At 42.5% G+C, this 21,166-nt stretch overlaps 1 protein-coding gene across 1 annotated transcript in view; it reads left to right on the top strand.

Annotated features, from left to right (window-relative positions):
- LOC112110346 (tubulin epsilon and delta complex protein 1-like) overlaps positions 1 to 21,166 on the top strand; it is a 180,854-nt gene that overhangs the window by 7,076 nt on the left and 152,612 nt on the right. Inside the window, exon 3 of the mRNA XM_026655518.1 lies at positions 8,252 to 8,454. Coding sequence (XP_026511303.1) covers positions 8,252 to 8,454 — 203 coding nt within the window. The remainder of the gene's footprint in view (positions 1 to 8,251; positions 8,455 to 21,166) is intronic.

The following is a 21,166-nucleotide window of genomic DNA, read 5'->3' as shown; positions in this document are numbered from 1 at the left end:
ACAATTTTTTAATCAATAACCTCTTTTTGTAATCTGCTGGTTCTTATCACAAATTTATCTATGGTTGTTTCTGGATGATGGAGTATTTCCCTGCTCGCCCACAGATTCCCCCATGAGATCTTGGGCAAGTCATTTAGGCCTAGATCCTCAAAAGTATTTAGGCTCCTATGTTCCATGCCTTAGTCTTCCCCATTGGTATAATGGGGATAATAGCATTTCCCCCAACCTCACAAGGGTGTTTGCAAAGTTAAATACATTTAAAAGCAGGGTGGATAAAAATCAATTATTTAAAAAAAAATATAAAATCGGATTTTTTTATTTAAATCAGATTTTTTTGATAAAATGCTTTTTGAGGAAAAAACCTATCTAAAGATCGTTTTAATTAAGATACATTATTGCTCAAAGATATCTCATCATGGTATAGGGATTATAAATTCTAATTCTATAGTATGAGACAATATAGTCATGTAATGTTTAAGAAAAGTTTTGTAAATGAGTTCCAGTAGTTCATGGATTAGGACCCAATCTTATGGGGGTCCAGGGACTTCTGTATAGATTATTTAGGTTAATCTTTCTATCTACCCAATGGGACTCAGTGCTCAGTCTAGAAGATATCAGCAGAGATGCTTAGTTTTGCAGTTCTCAAACTGTGGATTTGTGTCTCCAGAGATAACATGCTTGTTAACAGCAAAAATGTTTTTAAATAAATCAATAAATAATATATAGAGGTGAGAAATAAGAGACCTCAACCCTATTGTCCCTCTGCAAATTTGTGTACACAGAGTCAATCCCTTACCTCTCTCCAAAAGTGCAAAAAGTTTCAAAAAGTTCAATGAATAGAAGATTGTTGGGGGCGGAATAGATCTGGACAAGGAGAAGAAGTCTGGAGATAAATGTGAGAAGGGAGGGACAGGCAGTAGAAACAAAAGTGAAACTGTTTGAGCATCATATTCGAGAAGTCTTGAGGTCTTTCTGAGTGTAGCCTTCATTGTTTTGAGATCTACCATCCTATTCTCTCTCTAGAAGGGAAAACCTATAATGGCAGGAGGCCGTAAAAGAGACCCAGTTGTGGAATGTTTTAATGAAGTTCCTCTACCTGTGGGTAAGACAAGCATGTGTGCATAATGCAAACAGTGCAAAAAGAAATGCAAGGCCTGGTTGCCCGAATGAAACAACATCATGAGAAATGTTCCTTCTCAGGAGGTAGCTGCGTTGAAGATGATGAAAGGAACATGTCTGAACATGCAGGATCTTCAGGTTGGTAATTTTTTTTATTTCATACTTCTTTCTTAAGGACTGCCTGTCTTCCTTCTGGATTATTCTTGAATTCTCATGTTTGAGGAAAAAATATAGTTGTTACTCTATGGTACTATCATTTTAGATGCCGTTGTGATAAAAATATATAGCTGAAATAGGCAGATCTTCCTTTTACAATTTCACCTTTAAAGTAGTACTGAGTGTCAGTGAATGCAATGAGTAATACTAAATGAGCAGTATGGTAATAATAATTAAATAACTGCATTGACTTATTTTGTTTAGGAGAATCCATCTGCAACATACAGGATTCTGAAGACTATCTACCTTCAAGATCACCATCATTTTCTATAGTTTCAGAGTTATCTGCCAATGACAGTTTTCAGCCACATCGTGTATGTCACATAGCCACAGTATATCACCTGTAGCAAAAAGAAAAAAAAAATCTCCGTCATCCAGAAACAAGCATCGATAAGTTTGTGATAAGAACGAGCAGATTACAAAAAGAGGTAATTGATTAAAAAATTGCCCAGTTTGTTTATGCAAAAAACTCTCCTTTCCGTATGATTGAGAACCCACACTTCATTAACATGGTTTAGTCATTAAGACCAGTCCACCCAACAGAGCAGATGACGCAGGCAAATTGCTGGATAAAGTGTATGAAAGACAAATCGAGCAGTGTGCAAAAGGTCTAGAGGGTGAAATTGTTAACCTGAGTCTTGATGGGTGGAGCAATGTCCACAACGATCCTGTTGTATGTGCTTGTGTGACAACAGAAGAAGGGAATGTCTTCATTACAGAAACAATTGATACATCAGGAAATGCACACACAGCAGAATACTTACAAGAAGTAGCAGTAAAAGCTATAACAAACTGTGCAAAAAAATTCGAAGGTCTAATATGCAACTTGGTCACAAACAATGCTGCAAATGTATCAAAGATGAGAAGAAATTTAGAAGAGGGAGTGAAGAGAGTCCCAAGCGAATTCCATACGGTTGCAGTTCTCATTTGATGCACCTCCTAGCCAAAGACTTCAGTGTTCCAGAAATAAAGGCTAATGTTGTTGAAATTGCAAAATACTTCCGTAACAACCACTCTGCAGCAGCTGCTCTGTAAAAAGTTGGAGGTACCAAGCTAATTCTCCCACAAGATGTGCGATGGAACTCAGTAGTGGACTGTTTTGAGCACTATATCAAGAACTGGCCTAATCTGATGACAGTCTGTGAACAAAATTGTGAAAAAATGGATGACACTGTCACAGCCAAAGTTCTCAACATTGGGCTTAAGACAAATGTTGAACACATGCTGAGTACCCTGAAGCCCATTTCTGTAACCTTGAACAAAATTCAGGGAAATAGCTGTTTTATTGCTGACGCTGTTGAAATTTGAAAGGAACTGAGTGAGATCTTAAAAAGAGAACTATGCAATGACAGAGTTAAATTACAAGCATTAAAAAAGCAAATGGGACAAGCACTATCTCCAGCTCATTTTCTTGCAAATATTCTCAATACTCGGTACCAGGGTCAAACCTTAATTGCCGAAGAAGAAGAGTTGGCTATGACATGGACATCTAGCAATCATTCTTCTGTAATGCCAACTATAATAAACTTCAGAGCTAAGGGTTAACCATTCAAGAAATATATGTTTGCTGCTAATGTTTTAAGTCACACCAGTGAACTGGTGGAAGTCACTTAAGCACTTGGATTCAGAGACTGTTGAAGTGATAATCTCACTTTTAACAGCAGTAGCTTCTTCTGCCGGTGTAGAAAGAATATTTTCTTCCTTTGGACTAAATCATTGCAAATTGAGAAATCGTTAGGGACCTGAAAAAGCAGGAAAGCTTGTTTTTCTTTTCCAGATTTTATGAACAAACAGGAAAATGACCGAGTTAGCTGCTGAAGCCAATATTTTAAGTTTCTCATGTTGACCTAGCTGACATAGTCTATTTAATTTTTTTTAAATATTTCATTTAACTATTTTACTTAAAAACAATTTTAACAAAACAAACCTGATTTAAAAAAACTTGAATGTTTAACTAAAATCAAAAATTCATATGCTTGTTTTGTTAAAATATTATATGTTTCCCGTTGAAGAAAAAATCCAGAATACATAACGTTGTTGTTTTAGTTAAATAAAACAATTTAAATGTCTGTCTGGTGATGTTCTCCTCCTAATACAGCATGGCAAGAAAATCCTCCAAATGTTAATGATTAACCTGTGAATTATCTCCAATTCAACCTCCCAATGACTTCATAAATATCTGCTTCAATTACCTTTGGTAAATGAAATACCCAAACAATCATTTATTTTCTGATATAGCTGTAAAACTAATCTGAAAAGTTTTCAAAATAAATCACTTTAAATATGTATAGTGTGTGCTTTCTAAAAATGAAACCTACATCTATCTCTGAGTTGTGAAGAATGTGTATTAAGGTTATATCAACCAACAAGAATGCACTTTTATGTAGAAATCCATGATTAAATTGAGTCTTCCTGACTAGTGATTTAAATCAAATCCACCCTGTCACTGGATCTCTTACATTGGAGAAGCTGTCTTTACTTATTCTAGCCTGATAGAGGAAAATGGAGGACTGGCTGCCCCCACCACTAGCTTTACCGCTTTGTGTTCTCTCCCTTTTCCAGCATGTAAATTCTTAGGTGGTCTCCAACCTCCAGATAATGACCATTATGTGCTGCTCTATTTTAGGGAAAAAGGAAGCAAATGCTAACCTTTCCCCAATTTGGTGTCATTTTCTCTTTATGAAAACCCTTTACCACAGTTACAGCAATTAATTTTGTGTGAGAGACAAATGTATAAAGAAAATGAGAAGACAACACAGAAAACGGTAGAATAATTAGCTAAAACCTTTCTCTGGTTAGGCAAACTCCTTCCCTTTCAATCTATCTAGACAGCAGTCATGTGGTATTGGTAGGGCTGTCAGTGTTAGCTGATGCCCATTTTTTTCATCAACAGGGCTAGGCAGTTATAAACAACTGCCACATAGCTCTAAAATGTTCCAGGAGTATTGTCTTCAATATGGTATTTCAGCTAAAGTCCCTTGTCTACATCTGATGGCTCCTTTATTAATGAAGACCTTGACCTGGCTATATATCAGCTGTAGCCTAACAAGGCTCATGATCCAGGTAACATCCACTCCACGTTTCTCTCACCTTGGACCAGTCACCAAAAGCTGGCTTCTTCAATTGGTGAATCGCTGTACCCAGGATTGTAGCATCCCAAAAGCCTAATGCAGCATGAAGGTCGTAACTGTTCCCAAGGCAGAGAAACCATTGACAGCTCCAAAGAGCTACCAACAGATTTCTTTGCTGTGTGTTACCTACAAATTGATGGAGAGACTAATCCTGATGTGGATTAATGAGATATTTGATCTGTAGCTGCCTCATGTTCAGGCTGGGTTCAGGAGAGGATGATGCACTCGAGATTAGGTACTTTGTCTGACTCAAGATACAGAAGATGCATTTGTATAAGGAAAGAAGTTTGGTGTAGTTCTTATTGATCTGAGAGTAGCCTATGACAGTGTGTGTGGCATTGCCAAGCTGCTGCAAGCCATTCCTTGTAGCCCGATGGTGTGGTTCATCCAAGAAATGATCAGTAATTGCAGCTTCATTCTGCGAGTTGGGGATAAAATCAGTCACCTTACACGTCTCTGCAATAGTCTTCCACAAAGGTCAGTGCTGGCTCCCTTTTTGTTCAATATATACACACGTGATCTTTCTGAAACTCAGGCCGAGAAGTGTGTGAATCCTGATGACATCTGTATTGCTGACACTGGAACTGACTTCTATGGGATTGAATTCTATCTCATCCACGACATGTATACTTAGTCGCCATTGATAGAAATGAGTGGTCAAATTCTCAATGAACCAGACAGTGGCATCTACTTCCGTCTAAAAATCATCTTGCCAATCAACCCATGTTGATCTGTGTCCAAGGCCAGATACTGCTATTCCATTCAGTTGTCACATACTTGGGAGTAAAACTCAACCATAGGCTGATATACCTGGAATACCTGAAAATGAAGATCTCTTCCTGTACTGCCTTGATACAAAAGCTATTGGGAGTCTTTGGTCCTTTGTACATCTGTGCTCGCCCTAGTGTTTGCTCCAGCCAAATACAGTAGAACACCAGAGTTATGAACTGACCAGTCAACCACACACCTCATTTGGAGCCGGAAGTAAGCAATCAGGCAGCAGCAGAGACCAAAAAAAAAAGCAAATACAGTACAGTACTGTGTTAAACATAAACTACCAAAAAAAAGGAAAGCAGCATTTTTCTTTTGCATACTAAAGTTTCAAAGCTGTATTAATGTTCAGTTGTAAACGTTTGAAAGAACAACCATAATGTTTTGTTCAGAGTTATGAAAATTTCAGTGGGACACCATCGCTGATTTCTTAATGCTTCTTTGCAATGGCAGCTCACACACATTGGGACAAGAGCACTAATGGCCCTTTACTGTGGATAGATGGTCAAGGAGCTGAAAATTACATTCTTACAGAATGGAGGCATTGGTGAGAAAGAGAGTCTAACATGCTAAGTAAATTCAGGAGTCCATCGTTGCACCTGCCACCTTGTCCACTTGATCCACATACGAGAGAGAGTGAGAGCAAGAGCTAAAGTCCTGTACAAACACATGGCCCCAGATCCTTGGCTGGTCTAAATTGACTTGAGTGGAACTGTGCTGACTTACATCATCTGAGGAGCTGGCCTTTACTTTCCTGTTCTGAATCCACAGTGGTAAAAGGGGTTGTAAACCCCTAGGCCCAGAAGCCTGGCTCCTTTGTCAGGAGGGAGATTAGAGAGTTCCATAGAATGGGAAGACATTCAAGAAGTTAAAGAAGTGAAAAAAATGCCCCTTCTACCTGTGATTATTTGGGGGCGTTCAGAACACAACCTGCAATGAGTTTATTTGAAAAGCACACATGGACAGGCCCCCTCAAAGCATGGGACAAGCCATTAAAGTTCATATTCACACACGCTGCCAAAAATGCAGCAATCCGATAATGTATCTATTGCAATCCAGAGAGAGTGATTCCAGGGGCTGCTGGGACAAGTGGTCCCCTTCTTGTGGCTGTAGAACAGAAATTTGCTAGATTTAAAACAGATTAAGCCCCTGCGATGTGCTCCGTCAGGAGTTCTGTCCTTGCCACAAGACAGCAGTGTTGGGCTAGGTTGTGGTGCCTGCTCAGTCATGCTCACTGTCTTGTTTTCTGATCTGTATTTATGGTGAGGAGCCTATGTCCATCCAGCATTTGCACATGGAGCACACCCATGTGCTTAGGTACTGTTCCTAGCCTGTGCTGAGGAACAACTGTTATACATGCTGCATCTTCAAGAGTGCTCCCATTCTGGATGCATTGTGGAGTGAGGGGTTCTTCGGGGATCCTACCCCCTCTGTGGCTAGGAAGGCTGGATGTGGCTCCCAACAACACTGCTTCAGTTTGCCAGAGGCAGGTCACTCAGTCGAAGCAAAGTATTTACACCTCTACCCCGATATAACGCTGTCCTCGGGAGCCAAAAAATCTTACCGCATTATAGGTGAAACTGCGTTATATCGAACTTGCTGTGATGCGCCGGAGCGCGCAGCCCCGCCCCCTGGAGCGCTGCTTTACCACATTATATCGGGTCGCGTTATATCGGGGTAGAGGTGTACTTATGTTCCCATTGCCGAAATGGGATGGGCTTACTGCCTGTGTAGATTTACCAGCTCCTGCCAGTGACTATTGCTAAGTGATGTGCTGCTGCTGAAGTGTAATGAATGCTATTCGAGTGTAATGAGTACGTTCAAGCTTAGGACTTCCAGTGGCTGTGTCTTAGCTTTGTATGGTTGCCTCTAGCATGCAAAACTCCCTTAACACTTCAGAGCTCAAGTGATGTGGTTAGACACTTTTTCTGAAGGAATTATTTTTTAAGATTAACAAATAACCTTTCTAGAGTCACAGGTTTCTCTTTCCATTTGTGCTTTTTCTTTGGAAGTCAGGCATTGTTATTTTGAGCTTCATTAGTCAACAGCATACAGGGGAAAAAGCTCACAGTGCATGTGACCAGACAAGAAGTTTATCATGCTAGTGACAAGGAATAGGCAAATGAGGAATATACAGATGTGATAGAGGACACGGAAGTTAAGCACTGACTACGTGGGGCCCTGGGTTTGGGTTTACTGATGCTTTGTGGTGAAACAACCTGGAGATATTGAAACACTTCACTTGGGAAGGGAAGAAACTTTATTCGCTGGTTTAACCTTTTCTCTTTCTCCCCTAGTGAAGTGACACTTGCTTTACAATCCATAGTATTTGCACTGTAATTGAGAGAGACAAGGTGAGTGAGGTAATATCTTTCATTGAACCAACTTCTATTGGTGAAAGAGGCAAGCTTTCAAGCTAAGCAAACCTCTTCTTCAGGTCACATTGCAATTGTCAAATAAAATCCATTTTCCTTCACCACGGAAGAGAATATAGCTGAGCACAAAATGCAGTCTCTGCAGCCTGGTGTGCCTGTTGTATGTATGATGCTATTGCCTTATTTGCTCACTGGTGCTCAGAGATTTGTAGTAGGCTGTGAAACCTTTCATTTCTAGGTTTTGATCCACCTCAGTTCAACAGTGACCTAAAACAGTTGCCATTTTGTAGCGTGTTTGGTGGCCCATATGAAAGCAGGGGTGGGTTTGAGCCCAGTGGCTAGTAGGAAAGGCACCCACCACAAGCCAGTTGCAAATTGGCCTTGTTAGTCTCTGAGAGGGAGACTGAATTTCTATTCCCCTCTATAGAGGTGGTTCCTGCGGGTCAGGGTGGGGCAGCATAGGGGAAGCTTGCATTCTTGCTGCCTGTACTGTATCTGTTCATGCCTAACCAGAGAACATCAGTCTCCCTTACCCTTAGTATGACACGAAATTTGGTTAATTTTCTCCAGGAAGCAGCTATTCCTGGAAAAGGGTGGGCAGTGCAATGTGACACATTTTCCTGCTTTTCTACTTTCCAGGCGCCCAAATTAGGTTTGTAAAGTCAGTGTTACGGTACCACGGCTATGGCAGGCCAGAATTCTATCAGCTCCCTTCCGATGGCTCACAGGGTAGCAGAGAGTTGCTGCTGGCATTTTCCTGGCTCCTAAACAGAATCAGCCTGCTGGAGCGGCTACTGACTGTGAATAGAGTGAAAATCGGGGATGAAGCCTCTGTGTGCACGGTGAGTAGGTTTTTTGTTTGTCCTCTCCACCCCATCAATTGCTAATCTGCTACAATAGTACGATTTAAAATGACAAGTGTGTGTGTATTATGGGTTTCTGGATTTTCCCTTTCTAGACCATACCTGTGGGTTCTCCTACAATTTAGGCAAAGGGGTGGGCTGTATGAGGTCTCTCTCGGTGTGTGGAATATGCCAGGAAGTGGCAAATAGCATTTTAAGAAATATTTGAGTGCCTAATAGTAGCTATCCCTATTCATTGAGTAATTAATGAGCTTTCAGCCTTCCTGAGGGAGTAGTGAGATTTACTGTTATGCTTCCACCAATAAAAAGATGTCATTGTGCAGAAAGCGTGCTCTGGAGCGAGCTAAGGCTAGCTGGGAATCTGCTGTATCTGGTGAAACTGGGAAATCTGTAACGGTGGCCAAGCAAATTGCCCAGACCAATAACATTTGATAACTTTCCATTTAAAATTCTCTACTTCACATACAAGGTCTAGCACATGATACTCTCTAAACTCTGCCTGAGTGTTATGAAATAAGTTGGGGAATGAAGAAATGAAGATAGGGGAAGATGGAAAAAAATGGGTTTGCTTAGTCTGGAAAAGAGAAGACTGAGGGGGGACATAACAGTTTTCAAGTATGTACAAGGTTGTTACAAGGAGGAGGGAGAAAAATTGGTTTTCTTAATCTCTGTGGATAGGACAAGAAGCAATGGGCTTAAATTACAGCAAGGAAGGTTTAGATTGGACATTAGGAAAAACTTCCTAACTGTCAGGGTGATTAAGCACTGGAATAAATTGCCTAGGGAGGTTGTGGAATCTCCATCACTGGAGATTTTTAAGAGCAGGTTAGACAAACACCTGTCAGGGATGGTCTAGAGATAATACTTAGTCTGGACTAGATGACCGCGCAAGGTCCCTTCCAGTCCTATGATTCTATAAAAGGTGATTTCTCCCTCCACGCTTACACACCTACTCCAAATAAACTCCCTGCTCTTAGCACCAAAGGGCACGGAGGCTGAATTTAAAATGACCAGTGCTAAGTGTTACAACCTGGCCTAGTACTTTTTTGCATGGTCACCAGTGAGATGTGAGTGGACCCAGTCTCTGGATCCTATGCACTTCCAAGCCAACTAGGTCAGGGTAGAGTCTTGTCACTGTTTTTAGCCATAGAGCACACTCCTGGGCTCAGACTTCTTGCCCAATGTCCTTCCTTGGGACATGGGGCACTGCTCCCCAAAGATCTCCTGAACACCCCCTCCAGTCTCCATCTAGGCTGTGGGCACTTTGGACTTCTAATTTCGTCCCTTTGGGGACAATGTGGTAGGAAAGCAAGGAACACAGACTTGGTAAGGGAATTTCTTGGCCACAGAGACTTTACTCTGAGAGCTACAGATTTTTGAAGACAACAAAAGTCCTGAGACACCCCTCCCTTTGTCTGATCTTCTCCTTCCTTTGTGTCCGAGGTTCATCAGCATTTCTAGATGGGCAAAGTTCTTCCTACAAGTCCTGTTCACTTAAGCAACTGTGTGGAGTGAATCCATGTGGGCTTGCTTTTCTGATTTTATTTATAATTTTAAGAATTAAAATTCCATCTATTAGGCATGTAGAGAATGGTCTGACATTATACAAAATAACATCATGAGCAATAAAAAAGGAACACGTGACTTCAATGGGTACTGTGAACAAGAACTGTCTTGATAAATCAGTGCATATAACTATTGCAGCTCTAAAAATGTACAGCTAATATTCAACGAGAGAGGGAGAGAAACTTCAAAATTATTCTCTTCAGGAGGATGTTATGGTTTGGGGTGAACTTCATCTGTAATCTCTCTTTTTGGGTACTTCTTTCAACTGGCAGACTTATATGTGCACCTCTCTGAGTGGAACTCTGATTCACCTCACTTTTAGACTGGATCACCAGTCTACCGTACCCCATGTTGACCAACCATATCTGTTTTTGACACCTGCTATGGAATCTTCTCCAGAAGTTATGACAGAAATCAGCTTGTTCAAAACAGTCTGCTTTATTTATCATAGGAGCAGCACAAACAGAAAAGGTTAAAAATAACAAAAACTTTAAGGCTTAAAGCATATTGCCTTATGTAAACTTAGCCTCCTTTGAGAACTGGTCCCTCTGTGCATTCCACTATGGGTACACATGTGCTCCATGCACCTGAGACTTGAGAACTTTTGAAAGCAGTGTCCGTTGATCCGTATCTGTGCCCCTGCTCTGCTTGTGTTCTGCATCAAGGATCCATGGAGTAGTGCTGGGTGGACCAACCACCTCTTCAGTTCCTTCTTACTGCTGCATGGCCTGAATTGGAAACTTTAGTGTACAGAACTTCTCCTTTGTCTTCAAACCTGTAAATATTTCAGAGTTTATCAGTTTTATCTTTAGTGTAATTAGTGTTAATGGTTCTATTAGTATAGCTAGTGGATAGTTAGAATCCCCACCCTGGGGATCCCTCTGTCTCATAACTCCTCGCTTAACGTTGTAGGTATGTTCCTGAAAAATGCAACTTTAAGCAAAACGATGTTAAGCTAATCCAATTTCCCCATAAGAATTAATGTAAATGGGGGGGGGTTAGGTTCCAGGGAAATTTTTTCACCAGACAAAAGACTATATATATATATATATATATATACACACACACACACACACACACTAAGTTTTAAACAATTTAATACTGTACACGGCAATGATAATTGTGAAGCTTGGTTGAGGTGGTGAAGTCAGAGGGTGGAAGAGGATGGGATATTTCCCAGGGAATGCCTTACTTGCTAAATGATGAACTAGCACTCAGCTGAGCCCTCAAGGGTTAACACTTTGTTAATGTAGCCTCACACTCTACAAGGCAGCACAAATGGAGGGAGGGGAGATAGCATAGCAGACAGAGACACACACTCTGTGTGTGTGTGTGTGTGTGTATGTGTGTGTGAGAGAGAGAGAGAGATGCGCATTGCCCCTTTAAGTATGCTGACCCCACTCTAAGTACATTGCCTTTTTAAGTAGATCAGCAAGTTGAGACAGCCGCTGCTGCCAGAAAGCTCCCTCCCATGTCCCCCCCGCACTATGGAAATGTAAGCGGGGGGCAGGAGCAGGGGGGAGGGGGACACCCTGACATTAGCACCCCTTTTCCCCCCTTCTTGCTCAGCAAGCAGGAGGCTCCTGGGAGCAGCTCCAAGGCAGAGGGCAGGAGAAGCACATGGCAGTGGGGGAGGGACAGTTGAACTGCCCGCAATTGATAGCCTGCTGGGCGGCTGCTGCACAGGGATCTTAGGGGAGCGGGGAGCTAATAGGGGGGCTGCCGCTCCACCCTGGTTCCAAGCCCCCACCAGCTTGCTCCAATGGGCTGCTCTTTCTGCAAGCAGTGGACAAAGCAGGCGGCTGCCAAACAACGTTATAAGGGAGCATTGCACAACTTTAAATGAGCACGTTCTCTAATTGATCAGCAACGTAACAATGAAACAATGTTAACCGGGACGACTTTAAGTGAGGAGTTACTGTATGGGAATTAGATTATGCACAGTATACCAAGCTTGAAAAGCTGCATCTTCTGTCTCTGTACCTTCCTGATCAGTGATGACCACGAGCACTGCCTATACTGCCTGGGGGAAGTGCATATCTTCGCCAGGTGCAGCATCTGTTGCTCCTTTCTTAGCTGTACCTGATAGGTGCAAGCATTTTGTCTTAAAAAGCACCTCATGGAGAAAGCTATGAGGCCTCAATCAGACCCAGGCTGGATGAACCCTGCTGTACATTATCCAGAGTCATCAAAGAGCACATTTCCTATCATGAAGCCTGATGCAGGAATGTGGGAGATTACACCTGTGGACCCTCTCTCAGGATTTCTGCAGGAGAGCAGGGCACAGTCTCATAAGCACAAGAGCAGATCCCCCTCTCAGTCCACTCCAAAGAGGACAGATCCCTCCCTCACCCCTTCCAAGTCGGTCAAGTCTTCATGCCCAGCTTCCAAAGACTTAGGATGTCGATGATAGAAAGGTGCATAGGAGCAAGGCTCCGCTGCTACCGGACTCTGCACTGGCAGTGCCACTGCTAGCAGTACTGTCCAGATCTGCTGGTACAAACAAAGAGCATCCGTCAGGAACCTTAGCCACTGGGGGTACCGTCCCACTCCCTTATGGATCTGCCAACTCAGAACCTTCCTACTTCAGCTCTGTCTGTATGGGCTGACAAAACTGTGGGTGACCCAAGGAGAATGGAAAGATACACCACTTCAGTGAATGTCTTTGTTCTCCTGGATCTGCATTGGTTGTCAGGACTGACCCTCATCAGGGAGATTTTGACTCCACCAAGAGACACTGGCTCTGGGAGAAGTCTACCCCCTTCCCGTCTACTAGCCATGACTTTACTTTGACAGAACCATTGGCACTACCAATTGAGCGAGATTTGAACTTCGTATAATTGGAAAATCAGATATTCTGGAGGAACCATCCTTGCTTCCATCAAGCGAGATCTGTCCAGACAGGAGGTCAAGAGTTTCCTGGAACCAGCATCTCCTACCCAAATCAGGACACTCTCCTTGGGACTGGAGGTGCCCCAGCCCTTGGGGACCTCCACAACCCAGCTTTGACCTTCCTGTTGGTGCCTATGAAATGCCTGTGCATGATATCCGGGCACTGTGATATCTAATAGGGTGTCACATCACCTCTCTTGTCCAAGAGAGCAACTGGAACTTCCTCCTGACCCTATAGATGAGGAAGACTACAAGAAGTATCCGCCAGTTCGATTGGTACTGATGGTTATCTTTCTTATCAAGTATTGGAGATTGGGCTTAATTCACCTTCATTATCTGCCTTCCTGTGGTCTTACAGAGCCCCATAGAACTGAGTTCCCTTAGGCTTCTTTATAGAAGTCACACACTCATAATCAAATAGAGGTTCCCACAATATTCATAAAAATACAGGCTGTGTCTACATTACAGGCTTCTACTAGCATAGCTGTATTGGTCAGGAGTATGAAGAGCTGTGAGCCCTGATTGATGTAGCTGTGCTGATAGAAATCCCTAGTGTGGACCTAATTATAAAAGCACTTTAATTGGGATATCTAGATTTGTTTGAGGGTGGTGGGGTAAGCTATTCCTGTAAAAGGGCAGCTTTGGCTATATAAGCTGTGTCCATACCAGGAGTGCTTTGCCAGCATAATATAATATATGGGTATAGCTATACTGGTGAAGTGCTTCTAGTGTTGACATGTCCACAGATAGCTCCTGTGCTCTTCACAGAGGAGTTTTCAGTTGCATCAAAAGCATTGAAATCATTGATAATTCTGATCCTCTAGTTCCCAGACGCTTCCCATTTGTGAGGCAGAGCAGTTGGGCAAAGGGGACACAATTTGCTCTTTATTGTGTATAAAGGAGGTTTGAAAAGTTCTTTTTGCTTGTCTTTATGATAGAAATATCCCAAATATCAAGTCTTGTCTGTCCAGTTTCTGCTTGATAACTCCTCGGAGGTCTAGAGAATTGGGGAGGTAAGCTTTCTGAGCCCTCAGATGTAGAGAGTAGGGGTAGATTGTAAACCCACGGGGGCAGGCACCATCTTTTTATTGTGTGTGTATACAGTGTCTAGCTTAAATGGGATCGTGATCCAGGACTGGGCCTCCTAGGCTGAGGTAATACAAATAAATAATAATAATAATGATGAAGGCTGAATCTTTCACAAGGTGAATGGGTTTAACAAAAACAAGTCATGGATTTTAAACAGTCTCCTGGAAAATCCCCTCCCTTCTCAGTTTGGGGTTTCACTCTCATGTTGTGATATCATAGTCTCTGGTTTTGCAAGAGTTCTCTGGCAAATTCTTCTAGGTTTAAAAATAAAAACAAAAATCCCAAAGCCCCTAGAAAAGCCTTGTGGCTTTCAGGGCAGAGAACAATGGAATTATAAATGAAAGTGTGCTAAGGCTGCTTCCCTCCAGGGATTTGGAGGGGAACCTGGGGCTTCTGGTACTACATCCCAGTAGCAACCACTGGATAGCTAATCAGAGAATGGCACGCACTGTGATTCATTTTGGTTCCATGTTAGCTGGTGCTGTGGAAAATCCCACATATACAAAGATGGTGAATTAAAAAGTGATAACAGAAACCAAAAATCCAGAACATGAAATAATAAACAGAAATGAACTGGCTCTTTTTTTTCTCTGTCACTTACTGGTTTTATTTTGTAGCAGTTAAACATCAGCTTTGTTGCGTTTTTGGTTGCTAGCCATCCTGATCATTACTGGCCACTGCCTCAAATTTTAATGTAATTTATAAAAGATTATATATATGACAGCACACACAATAAGCAGACCTCATAATATCTTACTGGCTATAACCCTCCCTGAGCCCCTCTGCACTGCTTAGCTTATTGTGTTAGAAATCATTTAGGTCCTGATCCTGAAAAAACATAAATGTGTTTAAAGTTAAACATGTGCATAAATCTTTGCTGGATTAGGGCCTTAGTTTGTAAACTCCTTGTGGAGGTTTTGTTGTTTGTCTGGAAAGTGTCATGCACACCAGTGTCTCGGTTTAAATAAATAATTGGTCTGATGTTCCTTGGAGACTGTGGAAATATTTAGCCATTTTCATCCACTGCAAATGAGAGCAAAATTGTGTTGCTAAGAAACTGCAAAGAAGGAAGAGTCATACAGCAATAGCTTGAGACCAAATGAACGGAATTAATATAATTGGCTCTTGATATGTATGGTGTTTGGCATATCATGAGCTATTTACTGGGCTTCAGATCTTATTTGTGAGTCAGACATAGCTTGTTCTGGTAGAGTAGTCAGAATTTAATTCTAAAATCTAGAAGATTTGTCATTGTAGATTAATTAGGGATTAACTGCTTTTTTCCCTTGACAGGATGGGCTCTTAATGTCTGCCTCCCTAGATGGGCTTGTCACTATGTGCAAAATGTTTAAACTTACATTTATTTCTGTTTGAACAAGCAGTAGTAGCTGCTGTTCTTGGCTTTCTGTTATGTCTTTAAGATAAACATAGTACGGCTGGATTCTTCTCTCGGTTACTGTGGTGTAACTCCATTGATTTCACTGGGACTACACACGTACTTCTAGCTAAACACATGTTAAAGTGTGTAGCTGGTTTTGGCCGGAGTTCTCAGCAGCTTGCCGACTTAAATGCACAGTACCGTTCTTGCTGAGGAAGCACTTCCATTTCAAGATCCTATTTTCAGGTGTTCTTAAATGTCTGAAAAAATTCCATTTGGTCTGAGACTACTTTACGCTTGTTTTCTCATCCCAGAAGTGAATTTTTGGGCATGAAAATGTTTTCTTTTTGCAAAACTTTTCAGATACTTTGCATTTTTTCTCATGTGGTGCTTTTTTTTTTTTGAGACTTCAAGGTTTTCTTTGAGAAATCAAATTTGCCAAAGACTTAGACTTTTGACATATTTCAAAATTTTTTAGAAATTGGTACAAACTTTCAGAAATCTTTATGCTTGTTTCCACTAAGGTAACTTTTACTAGTGCACATGCAGAGCATCACATGCTGTGAGTTCTAGCTTTTAGTGGTTTAAAACATATTGCTAGCCTTAATAGTTCATAAAATCACAATATTCTGATTGCCATCTCTCTTCTCTCTCCCCCCTGCCCCCCGGGGGGGGTCACTACAGCGGATGAGTTAGTGTTAATTTGATACCTTAACTGAGCATTTGCAGACCTTAACTTGTTTGGATTTCTTTTAAGTTTAACCTGATCTCTGAATTTTCTGGCTTTGTAATGCTTGTTTCTTGTAATTTTTTTGCCCTGATATATTCTCAGCTTTAACTCCATCCTAATGTAATTTTTATCTGAGAATTACCTTTTTTATTAAATTATTAAACATTTTCTCCATGAACATTAAAAAAGAAGCATTACCATTAATACTAAACATTTGTTTTCAAAAACTACCAGCTTTTAACAAGGTCTAGAAATGCTTTGGTGGGACCATTACCAAATTTTGGGGGATTTGTAAACCTTTCCAAGCATAATTCTGCACAGCGATATGAGAGAAAATGCGTGTCCCTGGAGTAGTATAAAATACATATTACATATGAGCAATGTGGCTGAGTTGCAGTGAGGAACATAACAATGAATTGCCTGATGTGTGTGTTGGAGATGATGTATTATCCTTCATCTAATATTTTAGACTGCAAAACAGAAACCTAATCATTCAGAGAAAACCATTAACTTAGGCTTGGTCTACACTACAGAGATAGGTCGACAAAAGGCAGCTTATGTTGACCTAACTATTTCAGTGCCTCTGCTACAGCCTTGCTCCCGCCGATGTAAGTGCCCTACTACACCGACATAATAACTCCAACTCCTCAAGAGGCATATGCCTTATGTTGGTGTAGTTCGGGCAATGCAGTGTCCCTGTAGACATTGGGTTCCTCACATTGGCTGTTGGCTGTCAATTTCATGGCTCTGCTGTAGCTGTGAAATTGACAAGAAAGCAGCTCCAGGCTCCCCAGCCCAGCTGCTGCCAGGTCTCCGCTCCAAGTTGGGCTGCCACCCAGGCTCCTGGCTTGGGCTGCTGCTTGGGCTCCCCGCTCCCTACGGGGTCTCTGCTCCCTGCCAGGAGCACGGAAGCCGACTGGACTCCAGGTGAGGATTTACCAGCTAGAGGTGAGAAGCCCCCAGGTGGCTTCCCCCTGGCTGGGAGTGGCGAGGCGAGAAGCCCCCGGGGGACAGCTGGGCTCCCGGTGTGGGGCTGTGCAGAGCTGAGAGCCCTGCCTCTTAGCCCCACCACACTGCCCCTCTTCAGTCAGTGGAAGCACTCCTGGTAACTGAGTGGAGTAGGGTAGTGTGGACATCAGCCATTGCAGTAATTACCTAACATAGGTCGACTTAAGATTGTAGTGTAGACATGCCCTTAGTCTTGTCTCGTTCCCTTCATTCATGTTGCTGATGCACTTTACGTCATTACTGTATTGTAGTAAGTGCTTACTAATGGAACACTATTAAGTGCTTTACCACTACATGAGAACAATGAAAGGTGGGTCGGATTTATTGTAAAAGTTCCCCAAAGGCAGGTGTCTGCTTTAGACCTTCAGGGCATCCATCTGTCCATGACAGTCACCTTGAAAGATCAAGAATTTTCTGGGACCCTTGTGCTGCCACTTCTGTGCAGCAGCCAATATTCAAATTTATCAGATTTTTTAAAAAATTGTATTGTTTACAATCCCTCTAAATAAAAATATTTGCCTTTAAAAATGTGTTGTCCATTTGTTGGACTTTTTCCTTTTGTTTCTAAATATGGAAAATTTAACATGGCTTTTTTTGTTTATTTGTGAATTTGCACCATAGTTTCTCACTGCAGTCTTTGGAATGCATATCTTAGCATCACTGCTGCTGCAGGCTCAGCTGGGGATGTACAGCACTGGGAAAAGCTATTTGCTGCCTATTCAGTCACTGTGTGCAAGAAGAATGGGTTTTTTCTATGTCCAATGTAAAGAAGAGGGGCTTGATTTGTAGAAGTGCTGAGTAGCTATAATTCCCCATAACTTCATTTGAAGTCGTGTGTGCTTAGGCCTTGTGCAAATCAGGCCTTGTGCAAATCAGGCCTGGGATGTTTTAAGTTTCTTGGGTGTAGTGAGTTTAATAAAAACCAGCAAAGATATTTAGAATCCCGATTACAGTCTCTGCCAGATCACAACAGTTTTCAAGTAAACTGCATGATAAATATATAATGGAAATAGGATGATAGCTTTCAGTTTTATGTAATCATTGCCAGGGCCATCTGGCTGCGATCGGCAGCGGCGGCAGGTCCTTCACTCCTAGAGGGAGTGAGGGACCTGCCGCCCCTGAATTGACGCACGTGCCGCCCCTCTCCCTTGGCCGCCCCAAGCACCTGCTTGTTAAGCTGGTGCCTGGAGCCGGCCCTGATCATTGCACATAAATCTCACTTTCACAGCAACCTAATTACTAGTGCTGTGTTTTAGGAAGTGACAAACACAACTTTCTCCCATTCTGTAAATAAATGATGACTTGTGTAAATAATAGCTGTACTCTGTGTGATTATGTATTTGCTATGCTTACAATGAGGAATACTGCTGACACCAGTATTATCTCTAAAATGGAAACTAATTTAAGTGTGTGTAGCTGCTGCTGGTTTTTAGGGGGTGATAGTGGTGTTTATTCGCTTGTTTATTACTAGGGAAATTTGCATGGACATTGGATCTTGGTTTTGTCAATTAAATCAGCTCCTGCTTCTTACTGTACATCTTAAATCAGATCCCTCTTTGTGATCTCATAATAAGAAATTATTAGTGATACCTCTGAATTTATGCCTCCTGCAGCTATAGTTGTTTCTCCCCAGCAAGACCAAATAAACTCAGGCCTGGTTTACAGTACAAAGTTAGGTCGAAGTAAGCTACATTGCATCGACCCAGTTGTGCATGTGTCTACACTTAAATTTGTCTTCCACCAATGCAGTAACATCACTTCCCAGAGCAGAATTGAGCCATGGTCGATGCACCTAAGTCAACTCAGTCTGAGTGTAGATACTACGTTACTTATATCGACCCTAACAGTCTTCCAGCAGCTGTACCACAATGCCTGGCTCTGACTGCTCTTGTCAAAATTGTGGATTCCACTGCCCAGGCTCATGGAGACCAGAAGGCTCTCCCCTACCCTTTAAAAATGCCTTTTCCTGATTGTCCGGCTTGGCGAGCATACCTAGCGTCTCTCCATTGTTTTGTGCAACTGGCCAGCTGACCATGCTGGCTCCAGGTTCCAGACGTGCTCCTTCTTGAAGTAGGCAGGAGATATTGGCTCTCCTGGGCCTGTGGGGAGAAGAGGCTGTGCAAGCACAGCTGCGGACCGGCCCCAGAAATGTGGACATCTACGAGCAGATTGTACGGGGGATGCAGGAGAAGAGGTATGACAGGTATCAGCACCATTGTTATGTGACAGCGATGGAAGTGCTGCAGCATATCAGAAGGCCAAGGAGGCCTACGGTCAATTCCGTGCTAAGTTGTAGACATGCTGCTTTTACAAAGAGCTGCACTCCATACTTGGCACAGACCCCATATCAGCCCACAGAACACTGTGGATACCTCTGAGGAACCCGAGTCACAGGCCCCTGGACTGTGGAAGAAGAGGATGGGGAACCTGCTAGCAGGAGGTTAAGCTATGTCGCGAGCCAGGACCTGTTTGAGACTCCACCACAGTCCAGTCAGTCCCAGCAGATCAGCATGGACGAGCCCAAAGCAGGGGAAGGAAGCTCGGGTAAGCGTGGATTTGTATTTCCCATTACAATGATGTAGTGATGGTGCCTCCAGTTTAACAGACACAGCTATTGACTTTTCATTAATTTACTAGTACTAGAAGAGGTAGCGAAATAGCAAAGATAAGTAACATTGTTATCTGCTTTACATTCCTCTGTAGGATTAGGCAGGAGGGACCATGCAGAGCAGCTTGTTTATACAGGATTGTCCCTTGTATCTTCCAGAGAGATCTCAATGAAACTTTCATGGAGGTTACACTGCAGTACTCTCCCGAAGGTTTCTAGGAATTGCAACCTTATTTCTTCCTCTGTAGTAGGACACTTTCCTACACTAGTCAGTGATAACATCGGCAAACACCATTGCAATACATAGGCATAGCAGCATACGGGCCCGAGCAGCTTTGGGATGCCAGAAGCCGCTGCGCTCTCTGTGCCTTGGTGGTTCTCAGTAGTGAGATATCTGCTAAAATCACTACGGCCTGTGGAAAATAGTGCCTGTTTTCAGTGCCATTGCCCTATACTCATAGTTTCATGCAACTGAGCAACTCCTTCCTCATTTCCCTCACCCCAGCAGGCCATGGCTGGAGCTGCGAGTGGTGCCATGCACAAGCTCTCTGAATCAGAAGTGTCAGTAAGCATGTCTGGTTTAAAACGTGAGCAAGGAAAGGGAGTTCTGAATCATAACTTTCACTTTCCATTGTGACTGTACCGACAATGGTACCTGTGTGTGTTTTATCTGCAACTGCTGCCATTGTGGCATTGAGGGGTTCCTGCTCCACACCGGTGGAATGCTGGAGCCTGATGAGGAGAAAAGGGAGGCCTCAGGATGACTTGTTCAGTGAGATCCTGCAAGTCAGGGCTGCATCAGACAGTGAGCAAAGGGCCTGGAGGGTGAATGTTGCAGACAGACTGGGAAGGAAAGAGCAGACAGGAAAACGGCCCAGGAGACACAGCAGGAGAAGGAGAGGGAGATGCACCAGGACATAATGGGGTTTCTCCAGCAGCAAACAAATGCTGCAGACTCTTGTGGACCTACAGGTTCAACAATTCACGGAAAACTCCATTGCAGCACCTCCCTCCGCACCTCCTCCAGCATTCCACATGGCATCAGGGGCCACATCCCTACCTTTACCACTCCATCCCGGAGGACATTAAGGACAACCACAGCTTCACATACACTTGTGACAGCCCCAGTTGCTATATGTGCAGGTAAAATAGACATGAATGCTCTTTCTCCTTGTTAAGTTCTGTTCCATTAATTTATTGTTTTTAATGTATTTGTTTTAAATTGCTCAGATTTTTTTTGCACTGATTTTGTCACTGAATTCTATTTGAAAAATAATTCATCTGAACTCATCTAGATATTTGCCTAGTTTTACAACAAGCTACATAAAAAGCCCTAGCCAAGTCAGTACAAACTAAAATTTCATACAAACAATACAACAAGGAGTCTGGTGGCACCTTAAAGACTAACAGATTTATTTGG

This window comes from Terrapene carolina, unplaced genomic scaffold (genome assembly GCF_002925995.2).
Source record: "Terrapene carolina triunguis isolate 2854851 unplaced genomic scaffold, T_m_triunguis-2.0 Scaffold210, whole genome shotgun sequence".
NCBI classification, from domain to species: Eukaryota; Metazoa; Chordata; order Testudines; family Emydidae; genus Terrapene; species Terrapene triunguis.
The sequence above is the reverse complement of the archived record's forward strand: the minus strand, read 5'-3'. Positions and strand labels throughout refer to the sequence as shown.